This window comes from Procambarus clarkii, chromosome 7 (genome assembly GCF_040958095.1).
Source record: "Procambarus clarkii isolate CNS0578487 chromosome 7, FALCON_Pclarkii_2.0, whole genome shotgun sequence".
Lineage (NCBI taxonomy): Eukaryota > Metazoa > Arthropoda > Malacostraca > Decapoda > Cambaridae > Procambarus > Procambarus clarkii.
The window spans coordinates 17,549,639-17,575,771 of NC_091156.1; the positions used below are offsets into that span (position 1 = coordinate 17,549,639).

At 43.2% G+C, this 26,133-nt stretch overlaps 1 protein-coding gene across 17 annotated transcripts in view; it reads right to left on the reverse strand.

Annotated features, from left to right (window-relative positions):
* The window catches only part of Dap160 (dynamin associated protein 160), a 264,887-nt gene that overhangs the window by 156,525 nt on the left and 82,229 nt on the right, over positions 1-26,133 (reverse strand). For 8 of the 17 annotated variants that reach the window (XR_011224723.1, XM_045747362.2, XM_069313443.1 and 5 more), the window contains 4 exons: positions 25,899-26,033; positions 23,054-23,122; positions 13,120-13,140; positions 3,045-3,083 (listed from right to left, as the gene is read on the reverse strand). The exons of 2 other annotated variants lie outside the window; for them this stretch is intronic. Coding sequence is in view for 14 of the 15 variants with exons in the window: in XM_045747362.2 (XP_045603318.2) it covers positions 3,045-3,083; positions 13,120-13,140; positions 23,054-23,122; positions 25,899-26,033 (264 nt within the window). In the remaining variant the exon portion in view is untranslated. The remainder of the gene's footprint in view (positions 1-3,044; positions 3,084-13,119; positions 13,141-23,053; positions 23,123-25,898; positions 26,034-26,133) is intronic. 7 more of the 17 variants (XM_045747357.2, XM_045747352.2, XM_069313440.1 and 4 more) reach the window with 7 other exon arrangements.

The following is a 26,133-nucleotide window of genomic DNA, read 5'->3' on the forward strand; positions in this document are numbered from 1 at the left end:
AGCGCATCCCCAGCCACAGACGTCGAGGCTCACAGGTATCAGCAAAGAGCCGCAACCGGACACAACACATGATGCACATTCGGCCTGACCAACCAAGCATCAATGACCCAAGGATCCCTCCGGAAAGCAGCCATCTCATTCTTTGCCAGAAAAGGAGAAGGCTGCTACCGAACAAACCGATTACCAGGATCGAAAGAGCAGAAACACCTACACCAGAGGAGAGCACAAAGCTCACCAACCCGACCTCCAGAGGCCAATGCCAACAGAAAGAGGGCCTTGGAAAACAATCTTGAACCTAAGGTGCCATCACGAAACAAGAAGAGAGTGTGGAGAGCACCCTGTCCAAGGACCAGGACAGAACAAAGCATGAGAAAGTTAACAGAATGAGGCAGAAGTGACATCCACCCCGAACACAAGCTGGAGTGACACTGCTCTCTCCTTTCTGGGTGCCTAACCCTGGTCGATGGCAAATAAGAAAAAAACCCAACCACGGGGGAGGGGTTGTCAAAGGCTATTGCTCTCTGCGCCTCTCTGAGAGGGCCACATTCTGGCTCTTGGTCTCCGGTAGGCTGAAATCCATTGACTAATGCCCTGGTCTAATGTATCGCATATTAGCCAGATAGCTCCAGGGAGTCGGAAGGGCTCCCAACAGAACATTACACTAACCACCCCAATCTGCTCAAATTCTGCAAAAGATACTGTACAGAATGCTCTGCTCATGTACCCAAGCTGTCATACTGAGCACAGTTCCACAGCTGATGTTCAGTTCCCAGTTAGCTACAGTATGGAGGCCTTGATAAAGAAATTCAAAAGGTACTTGACCAAAGTCAGTGGTACCAGAGTCAGTTAAACCTCAAGACTACTCTATAAAAGTCAGCAAAACTATACAATCACTGGTGTAGCAGCACAGGAGCAGCATCAACAGTCTCATAATTGGCTGTGAAAGAGTACTGTCTCAATTATGTGAGTACCAGGGACAGCTGAGGGACTGGAAAATTCAACAAAAAGAATGAAATGAAACACCTCTTTCAAGTGGAACCCTGGTGGCTCCCTCAAGGTATTTTACCAAGCGTGTTCCATACTAAAACATCATCAGTTGTAGAAAGTTCTGTTTGGCCTATCGGAAACCAAAGCCAATGGTCTTGGCCTGCCCCCTCCCCCCCCACTCATAGAGGTGCAGGGAGCAAGTGACAATGCACCACCCCACCAGAAAAAGCCACCAGAGTCAGCAAAGCTTAACAGACAACTGAAGGGTTTACAGAAAATGAAGTCCTGAAACTGCCAAACAACTCCACAAGCAATTCACGTAGAACAAGGGATTCACTCAAACTAGGTCCCAACTTGTTAGCACCGAATACCACCAACAAGTGGCCAGGCCCAAGGCGCCTTCCATCTCAGTTGATGAACAAACAAATGACAAACCAATGAACACGGAGGTAGATGGGGGGGGGGGGGGGGAATCAGGGGCTATCTTCTTATCTTGAGATGATTTCGGGGCTTTAGTGTTCCCGCGGCCCAGTCCTCGACCAGGCCTCCACCCCCAGGAAGCAGCCCGTGACAGCTGACTAACACCCAGGTACCTATTTTACTGCTAGGTAACAGGGGCATAGGGTGAAAGAAACTCTGCCCATTGTTTCTTGCCGGCGCCTGGGATCGAACCCAGGACCACAGGATCACAAGCACAGCGTGCTGTCCGCTTGGCCGACCGGCTCAACAATTTCGTAGCAGAGCGTAGTTACCAAGACTCCTCCAGAAAGAGGTGTTCATTGTACTCAATACTGGGTTTCTGGGGGAAACTTGCAGTAGTTCTCTGTAGTTAACTACAGAGAACAAAACAGGACTTAGCAGGAAGGGAGAGAGGCAGCAAACTCTAGAATAAAGAAGAGAAACCAGGCCAAAAGACATGGCCAAAAGCAACACATGACCAACTGGGCCAGGAATACTGACCAAATACTGGAATACCAGAACCATGATGGCCCAAAACCATTGAGCTCGAATATCAGTCCAGGACATATTGGAGAAGACAGTGGGCAAAGCCATTTATTTGTGAACATTATGGGCCCGAGAGGGAGACCACAGGCTGGCTAGATTTAATGACACTGATGACCTGAGAAATGCAAGACTTGAACAAGGAAACCGGATCAACCAACAAGGCATCCACTGAGACAGGACTGGTAGATTGCAGGCAGTGACAAAGAGCCACCACTGGACACAATAAATAACGCACTCCTGGCCAAACCAACCAAGCATCCATCACCAAATTACCCCAATCTGGAAGCCCTACAATGCCTTATTTGTCTGAAGAGAAGGCTTAAAAAAAAAAAAAAAAAAAAGGTTTAGAACCCTTGAATAAGAGCCTGAGGCTCAGCAACCCTTAAGCTGGAAGCAAGAGCCAACAAGAAGAAAGCCTTAGCCCTTGGGCTGCACCCTTGTTTGTAAGAGACAACACCATGGTACATGAGAAAAAACACACAAAAAATTCCTTCAAATACAGTACAATTATTAAAATGCATTCCCTGGTCAAACAAAAAAAAAAATGTACTGCATACGACTTACTTTGGCCATGGTGAAGCCAGGAAATCTCACAATAATGTCACGATTCAATGTGTGGGGCAGGAGTTGCAACAAAGACATTATTACATATTTACTTTAATGTCTCTGATACGTTTTCCTCTGGTCATTGCAGTAATATTATTCTATATTAATATGTAATAATATTATGAAATAAAATGTTTGGAGCATTGGAATGCTAAAATATAATTGTGTCACTAAGATGAGCATCATATTATAAGTTTAGAATAATAAACATTGTTTTGCAGTCATTACACTGTATAAACACCATATATAAAACTACCTTCATTTTCATGCACCATTACAAACCACAATGCAGTTCTGGTAAGTGTAATAATCTCATAACCAGTTATCAGAGTTTAACCAACCCCCCCATATGTTTTGCACAAAATTATAACTGCACACACAACGAATACAGTATATAACACATGTTATAAGAATTATGTGAGGAGACAATTATTTTGAGTTAATACCTTTGGTGACTTTGGTGACTTAGCAAGCTCCATCACCTCCTGATAAGCAACAGGAAGAAGATACATCAACGTTAGTACGCACAAAGCATCATAATTTAGTACAGCATTAGAAGGGGAATCATGAACATGTGAACAAAAAAATCAGCGTTGAATGTAGTGAAACGCCATATTTTGGGCGAGTCCCGGAGGCTCCCTGGAGCTATCCAGGCTGAATGGATATGTATATCTTTCTGGAATCAGTCAATGCATGTAGTTCTTGCCTACTGGGGACCACGAGCCAGAACCTGGCCCCCAACTAGAGAGGCACGAGGAGCAATGGCCTATAGAGACCCCCCTGTGGTTGAGAACATTCTATGTCTGCCATCGACCGGGATAGGCACCCCAAAACAAACCCCTATTCTGGTAAAACTATTGCGACCGAAGGTCGAACAAGTAGACAGAACAACCCCAAACGAAAATTAGCAAGCTAGTGTGATGTCATCATGTCGCCGTGCCACTGTCTGCGCAACCCCCCCCCTCCCCAGGCGGGGGAAGGGGGAGCCTCAGACCCACCTGCCGGCGACCCAATCTTCAGTTCTTAGGCTGGATGTCAAAAAGCGAGAAAAACACCGCCGACCGAAGGGAGGAAGGGATGCCGGGGAGCCTCTGGAACTCACCCAGAAAATGTTGTTTCATTACATTCAATGCTGTTTTTCTGGGGGGAGCCCCTTCGGCTCCCCGGAGCTACCTCACTACAGATAAGGAAAAGAGGGAAGGATCCGGTAGGCGGACGCCATGCGCCCTAACATAAAACAAGACCACAGACGAAAAGAAAGGACCTTGCCAACGACCCGGGAGACCCGAACCCCAGAACAGGAAAGAGGGAAGTAAGGGAATCCGAGCAAACCAAAATGCGTCTACAGCCCCAGAGGCCAAGACGCGCAGAGAACAGGGAAGAGCCACAACCGAACAACAAAAGAAAGCACCCCCGGCCTGACCAACCAAGCAGCAACCCAAGGACCTCTCAGGAAGCAGCAAACCCAAACATCACCCAAGAAGGAGACTGCATCAAAGGAACAACCTACCACGAGGACCTATGAGGCAGAAAAACACAAGCGCTAGAGGAGAGCCGGAAACTCCACGACCCGACCTCTAGAGGTGAACACCAACAGAAGAAGGAGACCTGAAAAACAAAAATACACCAGAACCGAAGGGATCATGACAACCGAGGAGAAGAAAATAGACCACCTGGGCCAGCGACCAGGACAGTATGGGAAGTGCAAGATCAGGTTGGAGGCGAAACCACGCCCAAGACAACAAGCGGAACAGAGCAGAAGGAACAGCAAGAATAGGAACCAGAAGGGCAGGAGTGGTTGACCGGAAGTCCACAACCTCCCGCAGACATTGCAACAAGGGAGAACAAGGAAAAAGTGAACTCGGTACCAAAACTGAACACCGAGGTAGTCCAAAATCAGGGAACTGAACATGGACAGAGGCCCACCCCAGCGTCTAACAGTATAGCCAATAAGCACCAACCAAGATACACAACCACGTGTAGCATAGAGGGGGGAAACAAACAGAAATAGGCAAGGAAAAGACTGGAATATGGACCAAGTAGCAGCCGGTAACGCAATGTACACGACCAACCACAACGTGTGGTGTGGGAGGTCGCACATACACAGACACACACCAAGGATATCAGGGTGCACCCAGGCACCAAAGATAGGTAAGGAAGGAGTGTCCAGAGATCATGTCAAGGAAGGAGGACACAAACACGGACCGAGGGAACGAAGGAATGTCCAAAGATCGAGAAAAAACCCAGGCGCCAAAAAACAAACAAAAGCACCGAAATGCGGGACAGTGTCCCCCAGTACAACAAGAACAAGAAACACGGACAAAGTAGTCACTGTAAGACACGCGCAAAGTGTCCAAGCAAAACACACAACACCTAACACCCCTGTTAGAAGCCAATGACGCTACCCTGTCAAGTGGGGAAGTGATAGGGTAGACAAGGATGAATCATTTAACACGGATGGTACATGCACAAGGGGATACAGGTGGAAGCTGAGTAACCAAATGAGCCACAGACACATGGAAAAAACTGTTTCAGTGTCAGTAGTCAGTAAATGGAATGCACCAGGAAGAAATATGGTGGAGGCAGACTCCATACACAGTCGCAAATGTAGAGAAGATAAAACCCAGTAGACTCGGGAAGCTGTACACCTGATGATTGACAGTTGATTGGCAGGACCAAAGAGCCGAGCTCAACCCCCACCAGCACAACTAGGCGAGTACAATGAGGCGAGTACCCCACCAAACAGCAAGAACCAGCACTCAGCCGACAGATTCGCCAGACAGTACAATCTCACCTGCAAAACAGAGGCAGCTCCGTGTCACGGCACATCGGAGCCGTACAATGGAACAGGAGCATTCCTAGTGGAGAACGTCCAGAGGTGCGAGCCCAGTAGAAGAAGACGAGGTGCATGCAGTACAGAGGCAGAAGCGGCGCCACTCAGAGCTGCCCCCTCACTCACTTCAGAACACCAAGTATCCAAGGGGTTATGACCGGAAAGAAGAGGAGTGAAAACCGAGTAGAATCCGCGAGAAAGAACGCTGAACACCCACACATGTGTGCACTGCCCAGAAACAAAAAGATCACCCCGGCCCCAGCACCCGAGGTACGAACCGCACTACCTGTCTTCTGGGCGGCTCGTACACCAGTCGTATGTACACATATTGTACATATACCAGCAAGGTGTATGTACATACATACAAGGCAAGGTAACAAATACGAGGAATATCGAAACTGGAAGGAGAAACGATGTGAAAACAAAAGAAGGACCAGAGGGAAACCTCACTGGAAGTAAACAGACGTCCCAAGAACAGCGGAAGTACCGAAAAGGTTCACGAACCAACGAAAACCGTGACAAGCACAAGCGCACGAAGGCACATACGGGTCCAAAGACCCCCAGACCAAGGGACGTGCAAGGATCCTGAAATGAAGGGAATAGTAATGCGACATAAGTGCGAAAAAGGTGAGGAAAAGGGGGGAAAAGCACCCCCAGGAAAGACGGAACTGAACGGACCCGAAAGGACACGGAACCGAACCCAGGGAGGGGTAGACCCGAAACCAACATGAATGCAGAGGGGAAGGGAAAACCCCACTCTGAGGAACTACAAGCCCCGCTCCAAGGGTACAAAACCCCAAGTGGGGCAAAATGGGGTCTAGGCCCCCCAGGCAACCCCTCCCCAACCCCGGGAACCCCTACGGCAGGACTCGGGGCCAAGTTGTTCCCCCCAAAGCCCCAGCCCCACAAGTAAAAGCTGGGGCAGCCATATAAAACACTAAGGAAGGCAGCCCACTGGTCAAACCCATACGGCACGGCTGGAAGAACAGGCTGGAATGCCTCCGCCGCCATCCCGGAAGAGGAAAACCCCCGAGACCGCCCGAGTCTCAACCCAACCAGACCCTGCCCCAACCCGGAAACCCGCCTACGGTTCGAAGCCAGAAGGAAGGGGAAGGAAGTATGCACAGCAGAAGGGGAAGGACGAGGAGGAGTGGAGGGAACTGGAGCCGAAGCGACTCCTACCCTCAAGTCTGGACCCCTTAACCAAAATGAGGCAGTCACAGTGCATCCTGGGCTGCAACCAACCTAGAGCGTTGCAGCAACCTAAACCTAGCATACAACGCCGCAACTGCTTGCACCCCGCACATCATTATCAGTGGCTTTGGCGAATGGGAGCAAGTTCAGACAACACACGTCACACGACTCCGGGTGAAAACAATCTTTGACCCAACAGGCAGCATGGCGGAAGCAAAATAAGCGAGTTTCACCCTGAGACAAGGGGACAGGGCAACCTTCAAACTCACAAGATGCAAGGGGGGACTCAGGGGTCGCATCTATCGAACCACGTAGCCCCCGTGGGGTTTCCGAGGGACCCTAGCCATGGTTACACGCTAAGGGAAGCCTAGGCAGGGTTCTGCAAACCGGCGCCCAAGTTTACCCAACAAACTGCAAAAGCTGAACCCTCCGGGACGTGTCCACTCACGGGGACCAAGCGGGGAGGACCACCAAACACAGAAATATAGATATATAAATATATATACCCCAAGAACAACAAGAGGACAGCGTACCCAGGCGGAACAGAACCGGCCGCTCTCATAGGTGAAAACTAGCTGTGCAGTACCCTGTGTCCCTACCAGTGATGAAAACTACCCCATACCCAGAGACAAACAAGGCTAAGAAAAAAACCAAGCTGACCCCAAGGGCGGCCAAGTACCGAGCAGTAAACGGCACAGCGGAGGTAGATCCCGAGGTGACTTGTGGAAGGAGGCCCCAAGCCCCAAGGGCAGTACTTACAGGGCACCTAGGGAAGGGAACCCTAGGCGCATGCAGCCCGAGTACCGTGGAATATCACTCTCGGCTCACACACCACCTGTAGAGACAGCCCACACCACAAGGAGCAGAACTGAAACAAAAACTGGAGCCTGAGGCATGACCGCACCAGACTTCCATCAGCCTAAGAACTGAAGGTTGGGTCGCCAGCGGGTGGATCTGGGGCTCCCCCTTTCCCTTCCCGGGAATGGGGAGGTTGCACAGACAGCGGCACGGCGACATGATGACGTCTTGCTAGTTTGCTAATTTTCATTTGGGGAGTTCTGTCCACTCGTTCAGCCTTCGGTCACAATAGTTTTACCAGAATAGGGGTTTGTTTTGGGGTGCCTATCCCGGTCGATGGCAGACATAGAATGTTCTCAACCACAGGGGGGTCTCTATAGGCCATTGCTCCTCGTGCCTCTCTAGAGGGAGCCAGGTTCTGGCTCGTGGTCCCCGGTAGGTAAGAACTCCATGCATTGACTGATGCCAGAAAGATATACATATTCATTCAGCCTGAATAGCTCTGGGGAGCTGACAGGGCTTCCCTCAGAAAAAATAATTTAAAGTATCAAGAGTAGAATATTATTAAATTAACATAACTTAAATTGGTATAAAACTCACATATTTTTGTTTAAATGACCAACAAGTAATTTACATGATAATCATTTTTGCAGTCTAATATATAATGCATAGCTTCCAAAACACTGTACTAGGAAAACAACTGAATGCTATATTCAAGATGAAACGGTGTGACAAATATTTCTGAAAGTACAAAATTTACACACACACACCAAGTCTTAAATATTTCATAAGATTTATTAAAAAAGAACTAAAAGTTAATACTGGCCTATAGAATATACTTTATCTATATCCTGTATAAAAAAAAAATTAACCTTATGTGGTTTGATGTCATTAGGACAATCATGAAAGGTATCTTCAATCTGTCTTACCATATCTTATAATATAATTTTTTGGTGAAATATTAAAAAAGAATGCTCTATATGGGAAATTCTTATAGGATTCATTAATGTGTCAGTCCCATCATAAAATAACTTATTATTTGTAATTTAAAACAAGAGTGTAGACTCCTGTAAAATGCCTTCATATGCTAGAGTTTTGAAGGAGAACCAACACAGCACTTGTTGAAGAGATTTACAGTACATACTGGAATGTTCACTACTTAGAGAAGCAGTTCATTCTTGCTGGTGCTGAAAAATTACAACTTGGAATGTGAGAGGTTTAACTTTGCAAGCACATACAAAGTGAAAGTAGAATGAAAGCAGGACAAAAATAAATTACCAGGTAATAAAACCTGATATGGGAAAACATGTCAGTTTTTTTATGTAATGATGTTGAGGCTGAGAAATGTAACAAACCTTAAAGTGCTGCTGCAGTGAGAATAGTCAGAGAAAAAACTATTAAGGAGAATCAACAGTTAATTCCATGACAGATATACACGTGTAAGATGAAACACAGCTTATGGCAAACAAGACTGCACTCTACTTGTAGGATAAGTCACAAACAAAAAATATGAACATTTATTCAAGAGTGGAACCTTGATAGTAAACAAAAACATGATGGTCTGAAAAGAATTTGTTGGATGAAAACTAAGATAATCTAGGTCAATGGGTCTGACTATTCTATTTATTTATTTGAATTGTAAGTTTAAAAATCCAGTGTTGAATGTAATGAAATGCCACTTTCTGGTAGAACCTTTGTGCCTACCTGAAGCTATCTTGTTGAGATGCCGCGCCACTACCTGGTCACATTAGTCACATGACTGTTTGGCTTATACGAGACCAGAACCTAACCCATTCACAGAGGTGCAGTGATTTGGGGAAAATATTTTCGTCACCCCCACTGGAAAAACATCTACAAAGTCAATGAAGCTTTACAGATAACTGCAAAGTTCATAGCAAATGAGCCAATGAGACTGCTAAACAACAAGTAAATCTATTTAGGAAAAACAGTGAACCACTCAAACAAGTGTAAACCCATTACTACTGCAAGCTGCCACCAGCCAGCCCAGAGCCCTGGCTCACAGCTGACTGCAAGGTCAGTCCAGATCTGATGCACCCTGAATGGCCAAACCTCTAAACCTGGTAGGGATGGAGAGAGTCAGGGGGCCACTGGGGCTCTACTTGAGATTTCATAACATTCAATGTTGGTTTTCTGGAAGGAGCCCCCTTGTATCTCCCTCAAGCTAACTAATCACTGAGAAAGGAATCAAGGAATATTCCAGGGAGGAGACAGCAGATACTACCCTGAAGAACATATCACAGGCCAGGAACCAGACCCAGTAACACACATTACCTACAGGGACCAACAAGAACCTAACAAGGAGGTGCTAGGACCCCATCTTAACACCAAAACTCTGAAACAGAAAAATAACCCATGCCATGCTACAGGAAAAGCAATGCGGCAACCCAACCAACACTACGGTCCTCAGAGCAGACCACTGGCTACTCAGTCATGAAAACAGTGAACAACCTGAGTAATAGGAACAGGTACCAAAAAAAAACGGGGCAACCAACAAGGCAGCCACTAAAGCTGAAGTGTTACATGCAGGCAGCAGCTAAATGGCCATAACAAATGATGCATCCCCAGCCAAACCTGCCAAGCATCAATTACCAAAGGATCCCTCCTGGAAGTCAGCCAGTTTATTCAATGCCAGAAAAGAAGGGGGCAGATGAACAAATCGCCTTCCAGGGTCAAAGGAACAACCCTTTCCTTCCCCCCTCAACCTCCAGAGATGAGTATGTACTCTCTAATACCACAGCTGTAAGCAAGAGTCAACAAAAACACCATTCCAAGAGAACACTCCCGACCAAAGGGGCAACCGAGAACTTGGTAGGGAAAGAAAGACCAAGACAGGTCAGGAGAAGCATGAGCTGGTTGGAGGAGAAAAACGCCCAAAACAACTTGTGAAATGGCATTGAAACATCAGCAATGTTGAATGAAAGCAGCGATGGCTCTGCCAATGCCTAACAATAAGAGGTAACAATATCAGCCAGAAGATGCCAAACCAAAGACATCCATGACATGAGGAACAGAACCCTAGAACATGCACCACTAGAGAAAGATTAGGGACTGAAGAGGCAAAACAAGTGCCAGGCAATGACATTAACACTGCAAAGAGATGCAGGTGGGACACCAATAAAACAACCACCCACCTGCTTGCCACACAAATGGTTAAGACTATTTGAGATGTCAGTCAAGAATCCTAAAGAGACCCAACCTTAACTCAACCCAGGACTGAACCAAGTGGGACATCCACTAGCCCAGAAGAAACTCACATCCAGCGAGCTGGAAAGACCCAGATCCCTAGCCATCTAACACACGGACCACCCACGGTCTGTGCGTCAGCCTAGCTAGTCACCAAAGGAATCAGCACATGAAACCCAAATTGGAACTAGGTCACCAAGGATCATGCAAAAATCCAGCGTTGAATGTAATGAAACGCCAACCCTGCGGATAAACCAGCACGGCAAAGTTCAAACTCCAACACAGCTGCTTGAGCAACCGCCGAGTGACCAAGGACATGCTACACAGAGCAGGACAACAACACACCTCACCTCACAACAATCCAAAACACAAGACAATCACCAAGTGGGAAACGAGCATTGCAAAACCCTACAAGAGCTTCAGACAAACAGGTAGTCACAAATGGAAGGCTACAGGACGCATGTCAAGGAAGTGTCCAAGTCCAAAAGAACTCCTGCAAAGCCCATATGAAATGAGGGGTGTCAACCAGCCAGGAGAAACAGACAACTGCAAACTGCAGGCAAGAAGCTGAAGCCGACCAGGACATGAAAGAGGCCAATACCAGCAAGACTGAACCCTACAGGAGGAACCAAAATAGACCTGCACGAGCCAAAACAGGTGCAACATGGGACAATAGGACCCTCCTCCCCAGAGTGAAGACGAGTACAAAGCTCCAAAGAAACAAACCACAGGGGACCACCAAGAAAAACCAGAATGTGCAATGTCAGGGGAATTAAAACACCCATTAAATGAGCAAAAGACTCCACCAATGAAGAAATCAACATCCAAGGAGGGCTGAAGGGGGCACACAGACCCTTCTTACTAACCCCCCCCCCCCCCCAGCCCCAAAAGCCAGCCATAATGGCCCTGGGGCAGAGCTGTAGTCCATGACCAGCATCCAGGACAGAAAATTGTTGTATGAAGAAGTACCAGAGAAAGTGTGGTTGTGAAAAAAGAAGCTCAGCATCTCGACGGGAAGAGCCGATTCAATTACTTTTGCTGTCAAATTCGATGGATCACCACCAGAGAACACTAGACAAAACCTCAAGCAAACCCTGCCCTGACACCACAAACTGCTGAAACAACCAGTGAGGCAGCTGTCTGGCAAACTTCATGGGTGAGAAGCTTGCTGACAGAGTGGAAATGCTATGCGCATTTATGATGAAGGACTCTGGAATGCAGGTGTCACTGACCCAAGAGGCAACTTGGTGGAGGCAGAGAGAGAGAGTGATTGCCAGCCAGTAGAATGACGACAAGCACACAAGCTTGCATGTTGACAGAGCAGACTCGACAAGTCAAACCATAACAAACTATGCCGTAGACTCACAAGAGAATTACCATAGCCTGCAGGTGGTGACTGTAGCAGGACACCCAGGCAACACACACACTTACCAGAAGAACTGGCACCAAACAGTCTAAAAAACATGGCTACAACAGGCGTCTGCAGTGTGCTCTTTGAACAAAGTGCGCACGAACTCTAGTGCACATGACTCACAGCCAAACAGAACACCCCCCAGCCCAGAGCTTAAAGCCAGAGGAGGTAGTACATGTTCACTGACTAGAGCAAGGCACCCCACCCCAGTGGTCAGACCTCAAGGTAGTAAACTCCCAAATATGCCAGAGAAGTTACACTGTGGGTGCAAAGGCAGTGTTAACCGAGCATCCAGGAAAATGAACTCATAAACTTATGGGTTTATGCTAGCTTGAGTGGTTCACCGTTTCTCCTGAATAGACTGCCGAGTCATTTTGTAGTCTAATTGCCTCGTTTGCTATGACTCTTGCAGTTGTCCATAATACTTTGCTGACCTTTGTGAATGCTTTCCTGGTGAGGTGATAAGAATAAGTCTCCTCTCGGCGCCTCCATGAGGGCAATCAAGTTCTGGCTCCGGTCCCTAGTAGGCCAAATGGACTACAATGACCAATATAACCCAGTAGTCAGGATTCATCTAGGATAGCTTCAGGTAGCCACCAGGGGCTCCTACAAAAAATAGTTACATATTTAAAGTAATTTATTTATTATTTATGTGTTCTATAATCTATAATAAGAAAATACCCAAAATCTGGTGATAAATAGCAAAAATGTTTAAAAATCTTAATTATTCGGATTGGATCCAGTCCCAAGTAATCCGATCTATCAAGGTTCCACCATACTTTTGTTACTGAAGAGATCAATTATACTGAATCCATACTCTGAAGTAAAAATAGAGGCAAGGGAAGTATAGTATGAGATTTCACAGCCTCTTTCCAGAAGTTAGAAATCCGATTCAATAAAATACCATTCCCAAATGGTTTACAAACGTGTAATGTATTAATGAACAATTATTATTTTTGTGGTACAGTACTTTTTAATGAAGATAATTTATTTTCTAAACAAAATATGTCATGAATAATACAAGCAAAATTTAACAGCTCTTCAGAATATGGAATCAGAAGGTTTTTATAATTATTCTGACCTTGTTTTCTAGTTCGTCGTCCTTAATTTGTGAAAGGTGCATAAGAAGATGCAGGGTTAAGAAGTAATTGAGTAGTAAAATAAATATTTAGGGATGCTGCACTTACAAGATTAACTACAGTACTATACATCATGACCTTAAAAACCAGCATTCCATGTAATGAAATGCCTCTTTTTGGTTGGGCCCCAGTGGTCCCCCCCCTGCAGCAAGCTATACTGAGAGATCTCCACACATGAGTCCCATCAGCCCTAGGAGTTCCAGAGCATACCAGAGACCAGACCCTGGATCCCCTCACGGAGGCACAAAGAGCAGGGGTGTTATGATCTCCCTCACTTATGAAACATCCAGAAGTACATGAAGCAAAACGGACAACTTCAAGGTTGAGAGAGAAAAGAACAAAGCGGCAAATGACTTCACAAACAATCCACCCAGTAGTCAGTTTGAACCCCCTCTAGCTAAAGCTGACTACTAACAGGTGGTAGCACCATCATAGCTGTCAGTTTACCTTGTCAACATTTCACAGTCTGCAACCCAAGATAACAAACCGACGTATATGGTGGGGGAAGGGAGGGACGACTAGGAAGCCACCAAGACCCAACCAGAAAGAAGTATTTCATTAAATTCACTGTTAGTTTTCTGGAGGGGCCAAACAGTGGCTTCCTTTAGTGCTAACCATGTAGTAGTAAACCTGGACATACCAGAGAAGAGCAAAGATCAAACCCTCAAAGAGGAGAGACCAAGACGGGGTGTCAAGACCCTGATAGCCCTCCAGAATCCCCGAGTCTTGATATCAACCCAAGACATTAAACAGATAGCAGACAGAGACTCAAATTTTGGAACAACATGGGCAAGAAGATAGACCACATGATGGCTAGGTTTAAAGACACTGCAGATGACCCGAGATAAGTGAGTCTTGGAACAAGAGACAAAGTATCAACAAACATGTCCACTGAAACAGTTTAGGTGGTGCACAGGTAGCAATGAATAGTTGCAATCAGGCAACAAATGAGCCAACCCCAGCCAAACAAACCGTAAATCAATATTAAAGGACTCCAATGAAAGCCAAACATTCCATTCTTCAACAGAAAAGAAGGAGAAACCACCTGCCAGGGACAAAATAACAAAACCCCCCATTTTCAGAGGCGAGTGTGAAGCTCCCCAGCTCTACAACTGAAAGCAACGGCCAATAAAAAACAAAGCCTTAAAGAAGGTATCAATGACTGAAGGGGCGACCAAGAACTGAAAAGACAAAATAACAACTAATGCCCCTATCTAGACACCAATACAGCTCAAGAGGACAATGAGGAGGCTGGAGGTGAAAGAAAGCACAGGACAATTTATGAAACTGTCACAAGGAAGTACCGACACTGAAAGCCAACAAAAGCAGCTATGCCAAAGCTAAACGATAGATGATGACAGATACCAAAGTCCACATACAAGTGAGACTTGTAAGCACATGCACATGAAACAAACACTAAACCTTGAAATGATACACAAGCAAGTGGGCCCCCCATAAGACAAAGTCCAAGGGATGTCCAATACTTATCTAGAAATAGTTTGGATTTGCAAGGCCGGTAACTCAAGTAGTCCAAACTATTTACTATTAGGCAAAGGACTGAGGAATGTTGACATTGGGAGCCAGCAGCTCCCAATGTCACCACTAGTGGCAGCACCACTAACAGGGGGTAGCACCACCTGCTAGTGGTTAGCTGTAATGAAGCGTGGGGGGGGATGGTTCAAACTGACAACTGGGTAGATTGTTTTCAGACTTAATTGATGTTTCATTTCTTTTCGGTGAACCTTCACTTACTTTCTGGATGTTTACTTGGTGAGGGTGATCATAACAATGCCCTGCTCCCTGTGCCTCTGAGGGGCCAGGTTCTAGCACTGGTCTCCAGTAGGCTATTTAGAACTCCTAGGGTTAATGTGACTCGTGTGTGGAGCTATTCCTATGTGTGGAATTATCTTAATGTGGAAAGCTACAGGGAGTCACTGTTCAGCCCTCCAGAAAATAGTATTATCTAATATCATACGACAGCCCTTCAGCAGCACTCAAAATGCCAATTATTGAAAGAATGATAAAAGCAAAAGTTAGTCACATGACACCAATATTTATTTGCAAAGTCACTATCAAGAATTAATTTTAAACACGGATATTAAAGTCAGAATGCATCACTCCCTAAATAGTCTAAGGCTACCTTCAAGCAATAATTCAAGCTCTTAAATTACTTTCTTTAAATACTTTTGAGATGTACAATACATTTCCCTATTCTGTGAAGGCACATATGCCAATTACATAAACCAATAAATAAATAAATTATATATATATAATATATTTTATTATAATCAAGTCTAGAAAATGTATATTAACACTTTCGCGTTCCACAGACTTAATAATTCGTCACTCACTTTTCTACTGAATGTGTTCCAACGACGCAATACTGAGTCACTCATTACAATATTTTTTAAAAATTTAAATTTTATCAGATCAATCTGGTAGTGGTTTTAAAATAAGCGCCTTTAGATTGCACACAATTTGATACCAAAATCAAAGATATAACATGAAACTTGATGTCCAAACACTTGAAATATTATAAATAGGTCTATGGTCTGAATATTAAAATATTTGTTAAAATTCTATTTATTGTCCTATTATCTTGGGACTTGTTTTAAAATGTGCGCCTTTTTATTGCGAACAATTTGATACCAAAATGAAAGATGTAACGCAAATATTTATGTCAGAACACTGGAAAGATATAAATAAATTTGTGATGATGAGCGTCCAGAATTAAAATATTTGTTAAAAATCCAGTTATTGCTCTATTATTCTGGGACTAGTTTTAAAATAATCGCCTTTTTATTGCGAACAATTTGATACCAAAATGAGCGACGTAGCACGAAATTTGATGTTATCAAATTGAACGAGTTGAACATTAGGTTGCAATGTACAAAATGGTGCTCGTTCACGGGTAACTTTAGGCTTTTCTGCGGGGAGGCACTCCAGCCTTTTGTACATTTTATTCATACACATCTGTAGGGAATTTAATTGCGAACACAATGATACCAAAACGAGCGACGTAGCACGAGAATTAAGGTAAAAAAATGGAACGAGAATGCACATGTTACTGATTTTGTGCGTTTTTGCCGACTTTACGCTTTGCTGTTGGGAGTCACGCTAGGCTTTTGGACATCATATTTATACACACCTGTAGAGAATTTAATTGCGAACACAATGATACCAAAACGAGCGACGTAGCACGAGAATTAAGGTGATAAAGCTGGAACGAATATACACATTTGGGTGTCACCGCGCGCTTACCCGCATGGAGGGGCCACCTACCCCCTGTCAACCGCGAGTTTCCACGGAGCGCGAAAGTGTTAAATGGAAACATAACAAAATTACTTTAGCCCTTCATATTATGAGAACAGTGTAACACCTGATAACATCGCACATCAGTGACTAAATTACAGCATTTGCATATTCAATATATGCAATGAGCTATGTATGTGACTACGAATAAGAAACTTAATTTTCTTTGTAGATCAATTTTCGTAAGAAAATGAATACATTATTAAAAACTGAACATCCCCTAAATGGGTAAATTATGCGGACAAAATTCAGACTGCTCAGAGGTCCTGGGAGGGCAGCAGAGACCTTCCCAGCACCAGCTGGAGATTGGTACACAGCTGCATCAGAGCTAAATGTGGGATAGAGATTTCAAGATATCCCAGACCAGCCCCAACCACATCACAACTTGACAAACCACTAACAGAGTCTTTTGCTAATTGACTAAGAAGCATGAGAAGGTCAACCAGGAAACCAGATTCCTGACTAACAGCCGTCGGGTTCAAACCGAAAGGCAGAACTCAAAACTGGTATGAGAGAAGCACCACTCTAAACCTCAGCCAATCCCTCAACCACAGCTAAAAGAAAATATGCAATAAACATCATGAAGATTCTAGGAAATGAGCAAATCATTGCATGAAACTACATGGCAAACCTGGGACGCAGTTGTCATTCGGAATGAGAGACAAGGAATTTACTGGATGAGCCATGACAGGTAAAGGTTCCAGGGTATCGTGCATAGAGGTAGTGAAGAAGCAAGACACCCTCCACTAAGATGGGATCACTGCGACCAAACTCTTACCCGTTGATGATTTTGGGGATTAGTATTTAAATGGCCCAGTCTCTGACCAGGCCTCTTGTCAACAAATTACAAATGACATTGTGGAGTAGTAGTAGAGTAGATGGCTGAGCAGGTACCCTAAGGTACAGGAAGGGAAGGGAGTTCCAAATCCCAAAGAGTTCATAAGGGTTTTTTTGGTGTTTCCAATAAAAACCCTAGAAAACCACATGGTACACCTATGCATCCCATAACTTAGTGTGTCAAAAGCCCTCAGTTATCCCACCCACTGTGCTGTCACTAGGGTGAACTACAAAAGGGCTGATGGAGGAACTTCACTGGCCACCAGAACTGAGTGAATGTGGAGCATACAGCAATGGCAAAAGAAAGAATGGCACATGCCTGGGTTTCTGGTGCATCAGATCCTCTATATTAACTAGAATTTTTAGAAGAACGGGACCAGTGTTGATGATAAGATAGAAGAGACATAGTCGGATGCAGCCAAAACTCTTATTAAGTGGCTGAGAGGAAGCACAGGAACTCCAAATACATGACTTACCTCCCACTCCAGTAAATGAGGGGATGGGGTGAAAATGGGATGACAAAGTGCAAGGAAAGCGACCAAGTGGACTTTTAGAGAGTGTCTAACATGACTTATTGGCAGGCATGGCCACTTACAAGCTCATCACTGCATCCCTTATAAGTAGATTTAACAACTTGATAATTCAGTGTGTGGGACAAAGGATGAGGCATCCTCAGACATTATATCACAAGTGTAGTTCTCATCTTGTAAATACATTTTAGGTAATTATACATTCACATCCCAAGAGGTTAACATAGGACAAATTTGTTTTATTGTCATTAATAGTCACCAGATTGCAAACAAAAAAAATCACATGTGGTAAGCTAAGCCCAATCCCACAATGATCACACAAGCGAGATTCTACTCTAAATGGAAAATACACCACTGTGCAATACGAGAATATTATTAGAAACTTTGTAGTATACAAAATATATTTCAAAGTCCAAAGTACACAGCATTCTGAGCAGGCCTAAGACAAATAATAAGGATTAAAAATAATTAATTGATTTCACATTACGGTATATGAATTATTTGGATGGTGGGGCGTTTGAAATGAGTCTGACACAGAAAATATACTGCTTAACAAACAAAATAATATATTTTAAAGGAACCATACAGTTCCTATGCACTTCAAAATCTGGAGCAATTATGACCAAGAGCTTTTTGAATGTCGACAAAAGAATCAGCATTGAACATAATGAAACGCCTGTTTCTACAGGAGGGGTTCCTTGGTGGCTCAATGTTGCTAGCTCAACACATGTAGGTCACATAAGCCCCAGTCTTAAACATATGAAGTCATTAGTAGCCTAACAGACTAGAGTTCAAATCCTGGCATCTCCTCACAGAGGTGCAGGGAGTTGGGGATTCATGATCACCCTCACCAAAGAAATAAACCCCAAACACGAAGCTAATCTAAATATACAACTAAGGTTTACAGATAGTAAATCCCCGTCTGTAAAAATCTCTTGGTGACTCATTTTCAGTTGTTTGCTGATTGTTTGTTTACTTTCTATGAACCTTGAAGTTGCCTGTCTTTCTTTGCTTCTTGTCTGGGGATTTGTTTCTTCAGTGAGAGATCATGAATTCCCTACTTTCTGCACCTTTGTAAGGGGGGTCTAGATTTGAACTCTGGTCTCTGGTCGGTATTAACTATTAGTCTCTGGTAGGCTTTTAGGTGTACTGCACACACCATCTGTTGTCATGGGGAAAGGGAATGCGCATACCAGCATATCACATTTGTTTGTATATTGTAAGATTCAAAACTCAAGTGAAGTAGGTTGGGTATCAGATGGATGCCTCAGACCTGGCACTGAAATTTGTAAAAAAAAATTCCCAGCATGCCTAACCTAACCATTTGCTGGGGCCTGACAGCTGAGTGGACAGCGCTTCAGATTCGTAGTTCTGAGGTTACAGGTTCGATCCCCGGTGAGGTGGAAAGAAATGGGCAGAGTTTCTTTCACTCTGATGCACCTGTTCACCTAGCAGTAAATAGGTACCTTGGAGTTAGACAGCTGCTACGGGCTGCTTTCTGGGGGGGTGTAACAAAAAGGAGGCCTGGTCAAGGACCGGGCCGCGGGAACGCTAAACCCCAAAAATCATCTCAAGATAACTTCAAAATGCCCAATGGCTGCAGATAGGCTCAGATTCAAGTGAGCAACCATGGCTGATGCACACGCATCTAGCTCGCAGTCTCTGGGTCTCGTGGTTGAAAAACCACTGTTTGAAGATGGAATTCAAAACATATTTTTTGACTCTTTGAAGAGGATCGTACTAATAATGTTGATGACCCAAATCCCAATAAAGACCTAACACAAGTATCGGATATGAGTGATACTGACACTGAAGAAGAGGATACAGGGGGGTATGTATAATACAGTACACTGCCAGCCTTGCCACACAATCTGAATAAGCACCCCTGCCATTACTGTATTACCACCACCAGTACCATCTGGCATTTCTGAACAACGTGATATTGCAGGAGACAAATCTGTTTCTGAATTCAGTGACACTAACTTTGAACAAGTAGCATAGAAGAACCGAGTGTTAGTGGCTCTTGTGGTGGTGTTACTAGACGAGGATTTGCTGTCTCAGCAGCATGCCCTGCCAAGTGCTGGTCTCTCTCCAGCCATGAGGACACTAACAACAGTGTGGCGGCCTTTTCAAGTTTTTGTGGTCGGCCTACTATACAACGTAGGAAAACTATCTCCAGGCCAACAGAGTTTTAGTTCAAGAAAACTGAACTGTTATGTTGGCACCCATGCTGATAGTGGTCATGGTGGTGATACCAGCACAAGCAGCATGGGTGTATTTGTGAGAGAAATTTGTAACAATTTTGTACCAGAAATACCAACATTTAATGATATGGATGTTGGTGTTACAGAGATTTAGCCATATATTGGTGATGATTTGAGTGAAAATATTTTATGACTTATTTTGATGAGCCATACAAGAAACATCTTGGTGACAAAACTGCTATGTAGTGCAACTTATGGCTAATTACCAGCTTCATGTGTAACATGTTGAAAGAGACAACTGTGTCTGAAATGTATGTGTTTCTTGCACTGTACATGATAATAACATTATCATTTTCAACCAAACCCAAAATTTCAATAAAGATGAGTCACAAAACACATTCCTGTTATTTCTAAGGTGCTTACTATTTGCAAACAATGATAATGTGGATTGATGCAATAGACTGTGAAAAGTGAATGAAGTGTTCAGTGATGTGAGATGAAAGTTCCAAGATCTCTCTGTACCAGGCCAGAATGTAGTGATTGACAAATCACTAGTTCTTTTCAGGGGCCATCTCGCTTTCAAGCAATATATATCATCGAAATGGCACAGGTTTGGACTGAAATTCTTTGTGTTGTATGACTGTGAAACCAGACCAGTGATGTGATATTATATTCCCATGATCAAGACACTCATGGAACCACTGTTAAACACTAGGCACATTCTGTACACTGACAATTATTATACAAGCCCCTTGCTAGCTATGTTTATGCTTGAACTTTACTGTGCCACAGGAGTCTGTGGCACAGTAAAGCCACATAGAAGAGAAATGCCAGTGTTTGTTATTGGTATTGCAGTGGGTTATTTTCAGCTGAGAAAAAGCAATAAGATTTCATCAGTACATAAAATAGACAGACACAAAGTGAATATAGTGTCAACTATTCACGCTGTTGAAATAGACAGTGGCAAAGTGAAATTTACAACACAAGGAAAATTGTACTGTATACAGTAAACCAGATTGTGTCGTGGTCTACAATATAAATATGAGATTGGTAGAATATTGTGATACTGTACTGATGGTTAGTATTATCGAATGTGTTTGAAAAAGTATAAAGTTGACCAAGAAATTGTTCTTTCATCTTGCGGACATAACTGTGCTGAGCTGTTACGGTATGTATTTGGTGAAATCGGGCAAGAAACCACCAATCCGTAATTTAAGTCTTGCTCTCTTGTCACAATTACTTGAAAAGTTTGGCCAGAAAGGCTGTGTTGTGACAAAGGTTTATCCACCAAACCTTTGGGAGCCGAGCGGACAGCACGCTGGATTTGTGATCCTGTGGTCCTGGGTTCGATCCCAGGCACCGGCGAGAAACAATGGGCAGAGTTTCTTTCACCCTATGCCCCTGTTACCTAGCAGTAAATAGGTACCTGGGTGTTAGTCAGCTGTCACGGGCTGCTTCCTGGGGGTGGGGGCCTGGTCGAGGACCGGGCCGCGGGGACACTAAAAATCCCCAAAATCATCTCAAGATAACCAACAATGCCTTACACTGCTCCCAACAGACTGGCTTGCAAAGATGCCCTTGTACTGCACAAGATTGGTTACATACTAGGTACAATAAAATCTGGAAAATGTATATGTGAGAGTGATGTTTGAAAAACTCAGAATGAATAAATAGGAAGCAAAAATCTGTGAGTACTTGGTGTGTTGAATACAAAGTTGCCTTGTACTATATGGACTGCTTGAGTGATTATCACTCATTTGCAAAGTTCCAAATGTGTAATACAGTGTGTGAAAGTGTAGTGTTTACAAATTAAATATTGAACAAGTAATAATGTGACAATAAACATTTTTATTGGACACATTAATGACACAATTATCACGGCTCCTTAGAATATTATGAACTTTCTACTCTGTAAATATTGCCAATTACATTCATGTGCATAAGAAAAAAATAAAGCAATAAAATGTATTAAAAATGGACACAAATATATTTGTGACAACTTGAGTGTTGAATCGCCCACGCGACCAGTTTCAGGAGTCTGTGGCATGGGCTAGAAGATGAGCTATGACATCACCCAGCTGTGATGAATTAGCTCATCTTCTTCAGCTCACTGCAGCCAAAGTGCTTGTTATCTTATGTTTCACCATTCAGGGAAGGGATTTTAACAATATAAGAACAAAAATTTGCGGGGGAATATTTTATTTTACATGCACAGAGGACTCATCTCAAACAGGTGTGCGGTACAGTGGTTAAGGACACCTTGGGCTGATGTGACTTGTATGTGTGGAGATATTGACCAGACCACACACTAGAAGGCGAAGGGACGACGACGTTTCGTCGTCAAAAGTGTGTGGTCTGGTCAACATATTTTAGCCACGTTATTGCGACTCATCGCCTGCATGTGTGGAGATATTCTCGGTGCAGCTAGCTACAGAGCCACCGTTCAGCCCCCTCCAGAAATAATGATCAATATATACCTAAAAATCATCAGAACGTTTACAAGTAGGAGCTCTGGAGCAGACATATATAAGAAGTCATAACAAGGTCTATAACAATTGGATCAAATAATTAATATTTGCAGAAATTTGATATAATATTGGTTTATATAATTCAACTTGCATTCAGGTGCATTAATAAATTAAAAGCATTCTCAATAGGACTTTAGGAAAGGGGTGCATCACTTGAAGAAAAAATTAAAGCTTACCAACACTCAAGAATTTTGAGATCAATATCAAATTGCATTTTGAAAATTTCAATAAAGATGCAGTCATACTGTTAGTAAAACATTGACTCATGTTAAACACAAACATGTTATTGTGATAAAATGCATTTCCAGACTACATGCATCACCTTGCAAACTGATGAAAGGGGGGAAATGTACTTTTGAGATTGTCAACTATACAAATACAATGAGTTGCATTCATAAATTCATTGTCAAACTTTTAAGCCTCATGTGGAAGTTACTAGAGAAGTACAATTATCAACATTAATACCTGATTGACTTTGAGATTAGCCGAGTCAGGAGTCTGCACTGTGGTGGGAGTTGCAGCCGTTTTTGTCTGCTGCATTAAGGTAAGCGTGGAAAAGCAAAGGAAGGTACGCAACATTATCCAATGAAAAATATTAATATATATTTCATATAAACCAAACCAAAAATCTATTTAGGGCTCTATCAAATATTTTTAATCTCATTAGTACTTAAGAATTAACCATGTCATGCATTTGTTTAGAAACAAACAATATAATAGAAAACTAATGTGTTGTGTAACAAGATGCCCCATTCTGGGTTGCTTTTTGGTAGCTATCCTCAGCTGGGATACATAGAATACTGTGACAATGCCAGGCTTTCAATGACAAAATCATCATGCTAAGATTAAGTACCATCCATCTGTTTACACACCAGACCTACATAACCTGGATCATCACACCCACAGGATTTGTGCCGTTTATCAGCCATATCAACTATACTAAGGCGACCTTTTAAAGACCATCAATATTGACTGTTGTCTCGGTGTGTAAGAACTGTAGTCATTTCAATAAACTGTGTGAATGTGGAACACGTTTATGCAATTTCAGCTGTACCTGTCCTGTCCAGATGCTTCTTCAAGTTTTTACCCTAAGCAACAGTTCCTAACTCTCCATCTAGCACCATGACTGGGCATTTCTTTTCACCCACAGATTCCTGCCCAAAATTCAGGCCACAGCACATGTTTACAACATTGCAGACAATAATGATGGAAATGTCAGTGTGGAGGATTGCACAGCACAGGTTGTGCAATATATTGTCTTGCAAGAGTCCAAGATTCTCTGATGTATCACACAATGGATGAGTATTGCAGTAACTACCCAGCTTCACAATGCACACACTTGTGCTCCTAGGTTAACAGCTCATAATGCTTTCCCTGCTGCTGTAGTTGAACATTCACTCTCCAAAGAAGCTCTAGTTCTATCTGCCATTAACACTTTGCTCTTCTACAGAACATCAGCCACCTCAGCCACCGACTGACTAAATCAGATGACTGTCCTCCTCCTCCTCCTGGCCACGTGTTGGCACCGATATTCATCTTAGTTTGAATCATTATGATAATATACCACTGTTATTATTTAACCTGTGTCTTTAATATTCTTTGAGTCTACATCCAGATTAATAAAAATAAAGTGCTGGGAATAATGACCAGCTGGGACCCCCCCTCTTCTGGGGGGTCCCCTCAAAATTCTGGCAAGACTCATGCCCCTGGAAAGATGGTATTGGCCCTATAATACCAGTGCTTCAGCTCTGAGGAACAACTAAGAGGACTTGCCTATAGTTACTGACATTTTCATTTACTTTAATTTACTTTATTTTCATTTTATTGTCAGTCATTGTTATTGTTTGCATGTTGACTTGTGTTTGGGAAAGTGTGCTTATGTTAGCACAATGTAATAGGAGCGTTGCCATGCTTTTGGGTAGCCTAGCGCCTCTGTCCTGCACAGCTCACAACCCCCACCCTCAGAAGATACCTGGCATTTAAAGAGAGGTGGTATGTGAGGGGAATCTCAGGATACATGGTATGCATGGTTTGAGATACCTATACAGTATAACAAAAATACTTTGAATTGTAAAATTAGTTGTGCATGTGTAGCAAGATGCTTCTGAAATAAGCATTATAAATATACCCCACAGCCTTATTTAACGTTCACACTATATATAACACATGGTGATGCAATGAGTTGTCAGACTAAGGAGTCCATATACATAATGTACATGGACACACACACTTATACAAACAAATGTTTAAAAACAATTAGGAACTTTAAAAATACAGTATGACATAGACCATGGGACATGAATACAGTTCTATTCCTATAACCACACACAGGTAATCACATTAGAAAGTAGAAATTGTCACTACTGAATTTGGATGAACCGGAAATGGTTTTATATTTATGTTGCAAAGACAACCTAAACTAACTTAACCTTCCCAGGCCTAAAACACATTATCTGAGGCGTAATAAAGCATCGGATACATATGTGTGCTATACTAGGCCTAGAAATATTTACGTTTGTTTTTTAGCTTTATTTTTATGGACTATAAAGTGAATAGAACCAAATTCTACTATATAATTGCCGCTAATGTCAATGTATGTACTATGGTGACCAGACCACACAGTAGAAGGTGAAGGGACGACGACGTTTCGGTCCGTCCTGGACCATTCTCAAGTGGATTTGGACCATTCTCCATTTGGACCATTTGAACCATGGACCGTCCTGGACCATTCTCAATCGACTTGAGAATGGTCCGGGACGGACCGAAACGTCGTCGTCCCTTCACCTTCTAGTGTGTGGTCTGGTCAACATACTTTAGCCCCGTTATTGAGACTCATCACCTGCATATGTACTATGGTGTACATAGTTACAGAAAATACTTTCCAAACAGGAGGATGGGTTACACAGGATCATATTATACACTGTCCACAAACAACGTACCACATACAACATACTGCAATATGAACACAACAACTCACCAGATACACCAATTAGAGTATCTATCTACATGCAGGTGTAGCAATACAAAAATACTACTGATAATATTCATAGTAATAAATTATAAATTTATTTTGTTGAATAAATATAATAAAAGCATATGTAGGACAGGTATATGAGACCTTACAACTACAAAATTCATGAAGAGCCCAAAAAACATTAAAATATTAATAGAGAAGATACCCTTCACCACCGCTACTCAAAGAACAGCAAAGCACGCAAGCAACCAACCGCTTCCACAATGTAGCACCCGAAAGAAAAGCCCAACTGCCCAACCGACAAAAGATATATAGAATGATAAATGTTAGTGGTACCTCCTCATTATAATCTTCAGTGGCAATTACTTGTTCCTCTGCCTTTGATTGCTTCTCTCCTACGGCCACCTGTTCCTGCGAGGCAGCTACCACAACGTTCTGTTCCGCAACATTGTCTCCAGTGCTTGTAATAAACTGCCATAGCAGAAAAATGATGGTGGTGGCAGTGTTCTGATATTTTTATTTTAACAAATATCTAATTTTGACACAATGATGATATACTTCTCATATAAAA